The 12,969-nt window shown below is 48.8% G+C and overlaps 1 protein-coding gene across 1 annotated transcript in view; it reads right to left on the bottom strand.

Annotated features, from left to right (window-relative positions):
• Window positions 1-573: 573 nt before the first annotated feature.
• The window catches only part of LOC145358818 (microtubule-associated serine/threonine-protein kinase 3-like), an 85,406-nt gene continuing 73,010 nt past the window's right edge, over window positions 574-12,969 (bottom strand). The window contains exons 23-26 of the mRNA XM_080213130.1: window positions 11,312-11,434; window positions 7,542-7,678; window positions 6,017-6,192; window positions 574-5,768 (exon numbers count right to left, since the gene is read on the bottom strand). Of these exons, the coding sequence (XP_080069256.1) occupies window positions 4,420-5,768; window positions 6,017-6,192; window positions 7,542-7,678; window positions 11,312-11,434 (1,785 nt within the window). The 3' untranslated portion in view covers window positions 574-4,419. The remainder of the gene's footprint in view (window positions 5,769-6,016; window positions 6,193-7,541; window positions 7,679-11,311; window positions 11,435-12,969) is intronic.

The raw sequence follows: 12,969 nt of genomic DNA, 5'->3' as shown, positions 1-12,969 counted from the left end.
AACATAAGAAATAGGAGCAGGAGTAGGCAATCTAGCCCTTCGAGCCTGCCCCCCCATTCAATAAGATCATGGCTGATCTGAAGTGGATCAGTTCCAATTTCCCGCTTGCTCCCCATAACCCTTAATTCCCTTATCTGTCAGAAATCAATCTACCCGTGACTTAAACCCATGACTCTGCTTACCTTTGTCCTGCCATTTACGTGTTTTGATCCCTTAAAGGGGCCGCAATCAGCATTCTTCACCATGATCACCACCATTTGTCTTTTCGTCTTTGACATCTTTGTCAATCTCTCCCATCTCTGTCATTGGTTCTCTACCTGCCCCATCCCTCTCCCAAACAACAATATAAATCTCATCCTATTTCCACTTCCCTTCAGCTCTGACCAAGGGTCTTCCAGATCCCAAAATCCATTCTCTCTAAGACTTCTCAGCATTTCTTGTTTTTGTCAGACCAAGGCACTGACTGGCTGTCCGCTCTCAGGGAAAGGAGTGAGGACTGACTGGCTGACTTGCCTTCCAGTCACACGACTTTTCCACATTCTGTACTTTTAATAAAGGGAAGATGATCAGAAATGGCAAAGTCCTTTTTATTAAAAGTTGTTCCAGTGAGACAATTGGACAAAATCCAGCACATGGAAAGTAAACAAGAACTTGGACATTAAATGAAGGAGAAACCAGGTGGAGGCTGCCTCTTTTTAAAAAAATTGCATTCCATTTCTCGTTGAATCAACCTGTCACAGCTCAAAACATGAACAGATTTCCAGAAGACATTTGATAAAATGCCACATCGAAGGTTATGACGGAAATAAAAGTGTGTGGTGTTGGGGATAACATGTTGGCATGGATTGAGGATCGGTTAGCTACTGAGGGAAGTGCTGGTGCCTCAACTCTTCACAATTTGTATGAATGAGTTGGATGAAGGAACCAATGGTATGGTCACTAAATTTCCATATTTGAAATTCCATTTCAATTCACAGAATCACAGAAGTTAATGTGCAGGGGGAAGCCATTTATGTCTGTGCCAACTCTCCAAACCAGCATCATGACTTAGTGCCATTCCCTTGACATTTCCTTGTGCCCCCGCATATTGTTTCTATTCAGATAATCATCTAATGCCCTCTTGAATGCCGTGATTGAGCTTGCCTCCAACACATTTTCAGGCAGGGCATTCCAGACTCAAACCACTCATTGTGTGAGAAAGTTCTTCTTACATCACACTCGCTGATGACACAAAGATAGGTAGGAAGGTAAATATGAAGAGGACTTCAGGAGGTTACAACATGATATATTTAAATTGGGTTAATGGACAAAAATCTAACAAATGGAGTATAATGTTGAAAGATGTGAGGTTGTCCATTTTGGCAGGATGAATGGAAAAGCATATTATCTAAATTGTGAGAGACCGTAGAGCTCTGAGGTGCAGAGGGATCTGGGCGTCTGGGTACATGAATCATAAATGGCTAGTACACAGGTACAGCAATAATTAGACAAGCTAATAGAATTTTCATTTTTACTGCAAGGGAGGTCATGCATCAGTTACATCGGGCATTAGTGAGACCAGATCTGGAGTGTTGTGTACAGCATTGGTCTCCTTATTTAAAGAAAGATGGAAACATGCAGTTCAAAGAAGGTTTACTAGACTAATACCAGGAATGGGTGGGTTGTCACACGAGGAAAACTTGTGGGCAAGTTTTCAAAAGTAAGAGGCAATTTGATTGAAAAATAAAAGATCTTGAGGGGTATTGACAGAGTGGACATGGAGAGGATGTTTTCTCTTATCAGAGAATCTAGAACTCGGAGTCACTGTTTAACAATAAGGGGTCACTCATTAAGACAGAGAGAATTTTTTCAGAGGATTGAGAGTCTTTGGAACTTAAAGGGCGAAAAGCTGCAACATGCTACGGTGCAGAGGGACCTGGGGGTCCTTGAGCATGAGTTGCAAAAACCCAGTCTGCAGGTGCAGCAGGTGATCAAGAAGACGAATGGGATGCTGGCCTTTATAGCGAGGGGGATAGAATATAAAAGCAGGGAGGTCTTGCTGCAACTGTACAAAGCACTGGTGAGGCCGCAGCTGGAGAACCGTGTGCAGTTTTGGTCGCCGCACTTGCGCAAGGATATTTTGGCCTTGGAGGGAGTGCAGAGGAGGTTCACTAGGCTGATACTGGAGATGAGGAGGTTGGACTATGAAGGGAAGCTAAATAGACTGGGTCTGTACTTGTTGGAGTTTAGAAGGATGAGGGGGAATCTTATAGAGATGTATAAGATAATGAAGGGGATGGATAGGGTAGAGGTGGAGAGATTCTTCCCGCTCAGAAAGGACAGCAGGACTAGAGGGCACAGCCTCAAGATAAGGGGGGGTGCAGTTTAGAACGGAGTTGAGGAGGAACTTCTTCACTCAAAGGGTGGTGAATCTCTGGAATTCTCTGCCCGTTGAAGTGGTGGAGGCTACCTCGCTAAATATATTTAAGACACGGGTAAATAGGTTTTTGGTAGGCAAGGGAATTAAGGGTTATGGGGAGAAAACGGGAAAGTGGAACTGAGCCACTTCAGATCAGCCATGATCTTGTTGAATGGCGGGGCAGGCTCGAAGGGCTGGATGGCCTACTCCTGCTCCTATTTCTTATGTTCTTAAAAGGTGATGGATGCAGAGAGCCTTTGAATATTTTTAAGGTACAGCAAGATAGATTCTTGATTAAGATGGGGGTGAAAGGTTATTGGGGTCAGCAGGAACATGAGGTTGAGGTTATAATCCAGCTTCTTATTTCATGGTGGAACAGGCTCGTGGAGCCGAGTGGCCTACTGCACCCAATTCCTTTGTCCATTTGTAACCACTGCCCCTCGGCAAACATCAGGAACAGCTAATGTTACAGGATCAACATGGGAAGAAATTATTTCATATGATTAATGATGTTTTTTATCCCCAGATTCAACATTTTGAACCAAAACAATCAAGACAGAAATTTTTGTAAACAATGTTTAAATGGGGACACTGGCCCAGCATCACACACGCAGAAATCAGTCAACACACTCGTTCAGTACTCAGGAAATTCTGTTCAAGGTCTGAGGCTCCATGACACACATTGGAAGTAAATACAAATGTAAGGGTCAGTATTGACCAACCAAACTGCAGCATTTACACAGCAAAAAAGCCCCTGGTTTAATTTATACACATCCCTTTGTGAGGCTCCAGCCCCAGTACAAGGTGGCAATAGATGGTTCTGAAATACTCAGTGTGAAACTGCTTTTGGCACCATTGATTGGCAGATCCTACTGTCCCTTTAAGAAATGGTGCATTTTTGAAAAAGGTTTTGGAATTAATTCAATCAAATACTCTCAGGACAGGTATAGCATGGGGTTAGATACAGAGCAAAGCTCCCTCTACACTGCCCCCATAAAACACTCCAAGGACAGGTGCAGCGTAGGGTTAGATACAGAGTAAAGCTCCCTCTACACTGCCCCCATAAAACACTCCAAGGACAGGTACAGCACGGGATTAGATACAGAGTAAAGCTCCCTCTACACTGCCCCCATAAAACACTCCTAGGACAGGTACAGCACGGGGTTAGATACAGAGTAAAGCTCCCTCTACACTGTCCCCCATCAAACACTCCCAGGACAGGTACAGCACGGGGTTAGACACAGAGTAAAGCTCCCTCTACACTGTCCCCCATCAAACACTCCCAGGACAGGTACAGCACGGGGTTAGACACAGAGTAAAGCTCCCTCTACACTGTCTCCCATCAAACACTCCCAGGACAGGGACAGCACGGGGTTAGATTCAGAGTTAAGTTCCTAATTTACAACAGATGTTAACCACTAATATTTCACTTCCCAAGTTCGTAACCAGGTCAAAATACCCTCAAACCTTTAACTTGGATTAGAAATATTGAAAACTCGCCCAAGAGCTGTTCAGTGCTGTGTATTTGACTGATTATCAGTGGGATTTACTGGAGCCCAGTCACAAAGAATTGGCCTCAGACAGTCACTGCCTCACTTTACCCACAAGTAACCATGGAGTTTAAATGACCACTTTACACAGCTGGAGCAGTCCTTGCTGGAGTGAAGTTACTTTACGAAGCTGTGTTTCATGAAGAATTCAGTTTTCATTGCTGAGAATTGGGATGATATTTTTTGTTCGCACAATGTTGCTTCCATGGTTGTACAGTGATGCGTCAAGCACAGTTATTCATTCTGGTACAAACCTCTGGCTTTCAAAATGTCTAATGATGTTATAATGACATTAATGCCTCACTCTCAGCCGATTCTGATGCATCTTTTCCATTTCTATGACAGCAGCGTTTATAGCCTTCCAAGTCAACGTGATTTCCTGTGTTATTAAACTGCACTGACAACCTCCAACCCCTCCAATCCACCCTGAATGTACTTTTTCCAATTGTTCTAGAATGGTCCGTGTGCAGCTCAATCTTTAACTCTTCCTTTCCTGCGGTTTCTCGTTGATTTTTTGGCTGGAGAGTTTGAAGTGATTGTGTTGCCGGTTTCCTGTTTCTCAGGCTGGCTTTGCAGTTTAGAATCTGTGCGTGTCACATCCTCCCTGCTATCCGTCACTGCCTCAGGTTCACAGGTGTCTAATATTTGCCCAATTTGTGTTAGACTTTCATCAGTTGCCAAGGAGCTTTGAGTTTTTACCTGACAGCACTGTGACTCTGCCAGATGTGGACAATGTACCACACTCAGTGAGGCCAGCGTTTCTACCTCAGCTGGTAACACAATTGCTTCCTGGTGTTTCCTCAGGCTGTTGATTTCTGCATCTCCTGTTGACAACTGTCCAACAGAGTCTTGACACAAGCCTTGACTGAGATTGGTTGCATGACATTCCCATTTTACACCTCCCCATTTATGACTTTCCACCTCTGATATCTGGGTTTCAATTTGTGGCGCTGATTTCAGGCTTTTGGGTTCTTTAAGATTGGAATCTTCTGTAGCTGTGTCAAAGTCAAACCTTTCCTTCACCCACGCTGCTTTGTGCTCAGAATATTTCTCCTCTATTGCATCCACTCCCTCTCTGTCTCCACCCGCTCCCTCTCTGTCTCCACCCGCTCCCTCTCTCTTCGTTCTGTCCCATTCAACAGCTTCATCAAAGCTCACTTCCTGAACAGCTTTCTGTTTTTTAAACGAGTCACACCGTTCCGACCATTGCAGTTTCTTCATGACGACAATATCTTGGTCTCTCTCGTGTCTCTCAGTTGCCTGCTCCCTAAGTCTCTGAATTCCAACATGGACAGGCTGCACATTCTCCCCTGGGGCCTGCCTATCTGCTGAAGTCTGGATCTCACCCAGATTTTGGCATTCTTTCGGCAAAGTTTCATTCATTCCTTCCCCAAGAGGTGTTTGCATATCTCTTCCTGAGCTATACTGTTTTTTATCAGCAAGATATGCGGCTGACAGCTTCTCTGCCGATTGCACACGTTTCAACAAGGGTGATCGCGGTGAATCTGTGGGGCGAACTCGAATTGAATGTCTAACTGTGGCTGGGGGTGATAACATCTTGTTAGGATATGTCTGGATATTCTTTGAATAGGCCGACAGGGGAGACGGGGAGCGGTGTGGTGAGGATATTTGGGCTGGTGGTGATGATGTGATTGCCAGAGGAGAGGGTGGGATACTGTTGATAGATTTCCGTCGACCCGATTTGTAACGCTGGTTGTTGGGTTTAGCAGCCAATCCGTGCAGGGTACAAGGTCTGACATTCCCAGCTGGTGAACTGGGAGCACTGGATCCAGGAGAGGTTCTCGGAGGTGAGTTGGCCCCTATAAGAAAGAGAGAGTTAGTTCCAATCCGTGACCTTTACATAACTCGCTCTGTGTCTCCTTTTTAAATCTAAAATTGAAGCAGCAACTCTGCTGAGGTCAGTAAGGTTCAGAATAAATTCAAGCTATTTACAACAGAGGGATAGAAAAAGAGAAAGAAATATACAGTTAATCATTCTCAAATTGTATTTCTTGTGTTCCACACGCCAACATAAGACAATTATTACAAGCACAGAATGAATTGTCACCTGACTGGAATTGGGGAGCCGGGTTTTGGCAGGGAATTGCTGGAGATGAACTGAGTGTGGGGGATCCTGGGACACTTTCTCCAGATGAAAGGGATTGATGTAGGGCTGACGAGAAGCTTTTACTTGTTTGTATCGCCCGAGACTGCTTGGAAATCTTCTGCAAGTGAGATCGCTTCCTGTTAAAAGTAATGTTTGAATTAATTCCCTTCACTCGAATGCAAGGTGAAAACTGGGACAAGGACTAATCCTGTACACAAAACACAGCAGGAGATTTCCAATGTAACCCTGCTTTCCTTTATATGTTGTAAATTTAATTTATATTTTGGTAAAGAATCTAATTTAAACAAAGAATAATATTGGAATGATGTCGCTGCCCTCCATGCAATTTCTTTCCCAGATTCTGTGTTTTTTTGTAGATAGTTTCCAAGGTCTACCTCATGATGAACAATTTAATTCAACATCAAACATTGAACAGATATTCCAAGACACAATGTTCCAGGAACTTCACCTCAGCATTTTGTGGTGAAAACTTTAACATTGAGAGCAGAGGTCAGGAGCTTAATTCCTGACAGGATCAGAGCTTTGGTAATGTACAGACTGAGAGGGTCTGCACATGTACACGCCGGGGCCGGACTGCGCGCGTACACGCCGGGGGCCGGACTGCGCGCGTACACGCCGGGGGCCGGACTGCGCGCGTACACGCCGGGGGCCGGACTGCGCGCGTACACGCCGGGGGCCGGACTGCGCGCGTACACGCCGGGGGCCGGACTGCGCGCGTACACGCCGGGGGCCGGACTGCGCGCGTACACGCCGGGGGCCGGACTGCGCGCGTACACGCCGGGGGCCGGACTGCGCGCGTACACGCCGGGGGCCGGACTGCGCGCGTACACGCCGGGGGCCGGACTGCGCGCGTACACGCCGGGGGCCGGACTGCGCGCGTACACGCCGGGGGCCGGACTGCGCGCGTACACGCCGGGGGCCGGACTGCGCGCGTACACGCCGGGGGCCGGACTGCGCGCGTACACGCCGGGGGCCGGACTGCGCGCGTACACGCCGGGGGCCGGACTGCGCGCGTACACGCCGGGGGCCGGACTGCGCGCGTACACGCCGGGATTGGGCTGCAGGCGTACATGCCAGGGCTGGACTGCGCACGTACACACCGGGATTGGGCTGCAGGCGTACATGCCAGGGCCGGACTGCACGTGTACACGCCAGGGCCGGGCTGCAGGCGTACATGCCAGGGCTGGACTGTGCGCGTACATGCCAGGACCGGGTTGCACGTGTACACACTGGGATTGGGCTGCAGGTGTACACGCCAAGGCAAGGCTGCAGGCATACATGCCAAGGCAAGGCTGCAGGCATACATGCCAGGGCTGGACTGCACGTGTACACGCCAGGGCCGGGCTGCAGGTGTACACGCTGGGACGCGGCTGTCACTTACTCAGCCTGCCTGTTCAGGAACTTGTGAATGTTACATTTTATGTCTCTTGATATTGTTGGAAATAGTGCACTGAGTGTCACTGACCTCTCCTGAGCCTCTTTCTTTCGAGCCCGTTTACTGCACCGAGCCATCTTGCCCTTGAAGCTCATCTTCCTGGCAGGGCCAATCTTTATTGATGTGTTTTCCAGGGGGGTCGAACACAGGACCACTTTGTTTCCACTCTGTGGGGGAAAGAGGATGATCAAAAAATGGAGAATTATTTGTAGCAGAAGGAATATTTTTATGTTCAAACTCTCCTGAGTTTACAAAAAAAAACTGGCCCAGCGCCCAGATCTCCCATTCTTTGCCGATGATGTAATACCGGGGGGGGGGGGGGGGGGACTTTCCAAGTTGTGCTGAGGAACGCTGGAATTCCCCACAATGGAACTGCACAGGAACAATGCGGCTGGGAATTGAGCTGAACGGTGAAAACCATCCCAGTTATAGCAGAGACTTTGGTTCCAGCCCACATGTCCGAATAACCCTCGTTTACACCCCCACCCCTCTGTCCTTCCAACTATCCCACCGGAGAGTGGAGTGCTACACTGATTAAAGTCCAGCCAGGTGACTAGGGTGGTGGCAGGGAGCGGGGAGGGGGATGTGTGTGAGTGACTGGGGTGGTTGGGGGGACGGGGGTTAAAGTGACCAGGCCATTACAGAATTTGCACAGCTGGCAGGCAGGAATGCAGATGTTGATCAAAGGGCTGCCTGAAATCATGCCAGGGATGATCTTCAGGGATGGAGAGGGGTGCAGTAAATCTCATTCCTGCATGCTGCATATGGGGGGTGCGGGGGAGAGGGTGGTGGAGGGTGCAGGGGAGGGGGTGGCGGAGGGTGCAGGGGAGGGGGTGGCGGAGGGTGCAGGGGAGGGGGTGGCGGAGGGTGCAGGGGAGGGGGTGGCGGAGGGTGCAGGGGAGGGGGTGGCGGAGGGTGCGGGGGAGGGGGTGGCGGAGGGTGCGGGGGAGGGGGTGGCGGAGGGTGCGGGGGAGGGGGTGGCGGAGGGTGCGGGGGAGGGGGTGGCGGAGGGTGCGGGGGAGGGGGTGGCGGAGGGTGCGGGGGAGGGGGTGGCGGAGGGTGCGGGGGAGGGGGTGGCGGAGGGTGCGGGGGAGGGGGTGGCGGAGGGTGCGGGGGAGGGGGTGGCGGAGGGTGCGGGGGAGGGGGTGGCGGAGGGTGCGGGGGAGGGGGTGGCGGAGGGTGCGGGGGAGGGGGTGGCGGAGGGTGCGGGGGAGGGGGTGGCGGAGGGTGCGGGGGAGGGGGTGGCGGAGGGTGCGGGGGAGGGGGTGGCGGAGGGTGCGGGGGAGGGGGTGGCGGAGGGTGCGGGGGAGGGGGTGGCGGAGGGTGCGGGGGAGGGGGTGGCAGAGGGTGCAGGGGAGGGGGGTGACCGGGGGTGTTGGCAGTGCTTCAACGTTCGGGATTCGACACGTGCCAGGCCCTGACTTTTGACCTGCACAAAAGTCTGCCCATTCCAGGCCCCACTGGGGAGGTGGGTGAATAGCAGGGCAGAGAAGGCAGGGCTGGCAGGGTGGGGCAGAGCCAGGGGACGGGGCCAGGCAGGGTGGGGAAAGCCAATCAAATTTGTGAGACATGATTTTCCACTCACAAAGCCATGCTGACTGTTCCTGCTCAATCCTTGCATCTCTAAATGCAGCTGAGTGGGACAAGGGTTGTTTAAAAAGACAAGCCTTAAGACTTTGTGCCTTAACATGCAGAACATTTGCAATAAATTGGATGAATTAATCATGCAAATAGATGTAAACAGATATGATATAATCGGGATTACGGAGATATGGCTGTAAGGTGACCACAGATGGGAATTGAATATGCAGGGGCATTCAGTATTCAGGAAAGACAGAAAGAGAGGAAAAGGCGGTGGGGTTGCATTGCTGGTTAAAGAGGAAATTAACGCAATAGTGAGGAAGGATGTTAGCTCTGACAATGTGGAATCTGTTTGGGTCGAGCCGAAAAATACCAAGGGGCACAAAATGTTAGTGGGAATGTACATAGACCACAAATCGCAGTGTCGATATTGGGAATGGTACTAAAAGGAAATTTAGAGACACATGTGAAAAAGGAACATCTGTAATTATGGGCGACTATCATCAGCATTTAGATTGGGCAAAACAAATTAGTCGCAAAACCGTAGGGGAGGAATTCCTTGAGTGTATATGGGATGGTTTTCTGGACCAATATATTGAGGAACCAACTGGAGAGCAGGCCATCCTTGGCTGGGTATTGTGTAATGAGAAAGGGATAATTGGCAATCTATTTGTGTGAGACGCCTTGGGGAAGAGTGAGCATAACATGTTTTAATTCTTCAGCAAGATGCAGAGTGACGTAGTTGATTCTGGGACTAGGAACCTGCATCTTAATAAAGGAAACTTTGATGGTATGAGGTTTGCATTGATAGATTGGGAAACGTTAACTTAAAGGAATGGTGGATTGGCAATGGCAAATAGTCAAGGGGCACATGGGTAAATTGCAACAACTGTTTATTCCTGCCTGGCGCAAAACTAAAAAGGAAAAATTGGCCAAACCGTGGTTTACAAGGAAATTAGAGATAGTATTAGATCCAAGGACGAGGCATACAGATTGGCCAGGAAAAACAGCAGACTTGAGGATTGGGAACAGTTTAGAATTCAGCAAAGGAAGAGAAAGGGATTGATTAAAAAGGGGGAAATAGATTACGAAAGTAAGCTTCTGGGGAACATGAAAACTGATTGTAAAAACTTCCATAGGTGAAGAGAAAAAGATTGAAGACAAATGTAGGTCCCTTACAGTCAGAAACTGGGAAACTTATAACGGGAACAAAGAAATGGCTGACTAACTAAATACTTACTTTAGCTCCATCTCCACAAAGGGGGACATAAATAACCTTCCAGAAATGTTGGGAAAGACTGGGTTTAGTGAAAGATTGACGGAAAACTGGTTGGCAGACAGGAAACCAAGAATAGGAATAAATGGGTCTTTTTCAGAATGTCAGACAGTGACTAGTGGGGTACTGCAGGGATCGGTGCCAGGACTCCAGCTATTCACTGTATATAGTAATGATTTAGATGAGGGAATTAAATGCAATGACTCCAAACGTGCAGATGACACAAAGTTGGGTGGGAGGGTGAGCTGTGAGGAAGATGCAGAGATGCTTCAGTGTGATTTGGACAGGCTGACTGAGTGGGCAAATGCATGGCAGATACAGTATAATGTGGATAAATGGGAGGATATCCACTTTAGTAGCAATAACAGGAAGGCAGATTATTATCTGAATGGATATAAATTAAGGGTGGGGGATTTACAACGAGACCTGGGTGTCCTCGTACACCAGTCACTGAAAGTAAGCTTTCAGGCGCAGCAAGCGGAAATGAAGGTTAATGGAATGTTGGCCTTCCTAGCGAGAGGATTCAAGGACAAAAGCAGGAGTGTCTTGCTGCAATTATACAGGGCCTTGGTCAGTGTAGTATTGTGTGCAGTTTTGGTGTCCTTATCTGAGGAAGGATGTCCTTGGAGGAAGGGGGGGAATCAGGATATTGAATTTGATGATCAGCCATGATTAAGGTGAACAGCTGAAGGGGCTAAAGGGATCTAAGGATCTGGGGGGGCGGGAAATTAGGAACAGTTCACCAAGTTGGATGATCAACCACTATATTGAATGGTGGAACAGGCTCAAAGGGCCAAATGGCCTCCTCATGCTCCTATTTCCAATATTTCTATGGAAGGTGGAAGGGTAGACACCAGGAAGTTACGAGTTGCAAATGGGATATACATGGGACATTGATTGGGTGAATGATATAAATTAATGCCATCAAGAAAAGTGAGGGTACCTTCAGGAGGAGTCCCAACACGTCCGTGTGAACGAGTCCCAGTACTGATTCACCATTGATGTGTGTGATGAGATCACCAGCACCCAACCCTGCCTCATGAGCTGGACTTCCTTCTTCCACACTCTGTAACAAAAGCCAAACAAGAGCTGGATAACAACCTGTAAAGAACAAAGAAAAGGACAACGCAGGAACTGGCCGTCCAAGCCTGAACCAATCATGATGCCCTAACTAAACTAAAAAACAACGTTCTACACTAACCCTGGACATTAACATGAACTGGCGGATTCTATGTTCAATAACTATTGGCCAGAATTCTCTGGCTGTTCACACCTTGCTGCTGTCGCCAGCAGGAATGGAGAATTGGGCACTCAGCCGGGGAATTTCTGGCGAGGTCAGAGAATCCGGCCCGAGGATCAGGACCGAGGAGTTTTCTCATGCTGAGGACACTGCGGCTGAATTCTTATCCATTTCTTCATTATCTCAAGTGCCCTCTGATCCCAGCTCATTCAAAACTCAAAATCTCACATTCACCTGGCACTGGGTCATAGTTAGATCCTCAGCCTCACCCTCTCCTCTATGACCAAAGGGTAAGTATATTGAACGTTTGGAATAGTTTAGCCCCGAAATTGTGGTTTCTGCAACATGGATTATATTTAACTTTGGGATATATGGCAATGGGAGAGAGAGAGGGCGGGAGCGAGAGAGAGAGGGCGGGAGCGAGGGAGAGAGGGCGGGAGTGATAATCCTTTGGGGGGGGTGATAAGGGATCAATCAGTCTGCCCCACCCACCCTTTGATGTCCAGTGGTTTCCGTTCTCACTGTAATAACACCAGCTGACAACTTGCAACCTCACCATCTCTGCTCAGTGAGGCTGGAGTCTGTGCATTAAAATGTCACATGCCACTTTGTGATTCTGTGCCCCAGATATTTAAATACTGCATGGCAATGTCTCCAATATTCTCAAGATTTTAAAAAGTTATGTAGCCTCCTAGTAAAGGGAAGTGGCTCTAATGTTCCTAACAATACTATCGATATCAGTCAGCAAGTCGGATGAGTAAGTAAATAGCACACCCCATAAAACACTCCCCATTCGCCCACACACACCTTCCACAGGAATTGAAGCAAGAAGAAGAGAGTGGGAGAGAGAGACAGACAGAGGGAGAGGGAGAGAGAGAGACAGACAGACAGACAGAGGGAGGGAGAGAGAGAGACAGACAGACAGACAGAGGGAGAAAGAGAGAGAGAGACAGAGGGAGAGAGAGACTGAAACAGTGGGGGGGAGAGAGAGAGAGAGACAGAGGGAGAGAGAGAGAGAGACAGAGGGAGAGAGAGAGAGAGACAGAGGGAGAGAGAGAGACAGAGGGAGAGAGAGAGAGACAGAGGGAGAGAGAGAGAGACAGAGGGAGAGAGAGAGAGAGAGAGAGAGACAGAGGGAGAGGGAGAGAGAGAGAGAGACAGAGGGAGAGAGAGAGAGACAGAGGGAGAGGGAGAGAGAGAGAGAGACAGAGGGAGAGGGGGAGAGAGAGAGAGAGAGAGAGACAGTGGGAGAGAGAGAGAGAGACAGTGGGAGAGAGAGAGAGAGACAGTGGGAGAGAGAGAGAGAGACAGTGGGAGAGACAGAGAGAGAGACAGAAGGAGGGAGAGAGAGACAGAGGGAG

This window comes from Carcharhinus amblyrhynchos, chromosome 26, assembly GCF_965287045.1.
Source record: "Carcharhinus amblyrhynchos chromosome 26, sCarAmb.v2.hapA, whole genome shotgun sequence".
Taxonomy (NCBI): domain Eukaryota; kingdom Metazoa; phylum Chordata; class Chondrichthyes; order Carcharhiniformes; family Carcharhinidae; genus Carcharhinus; species Carcharhinus amblyrhynchos.
Note: the sequence above shows the minus strand (reverse complement) of the source record. Positions and strands in the feature narration are given on the sequence as shown.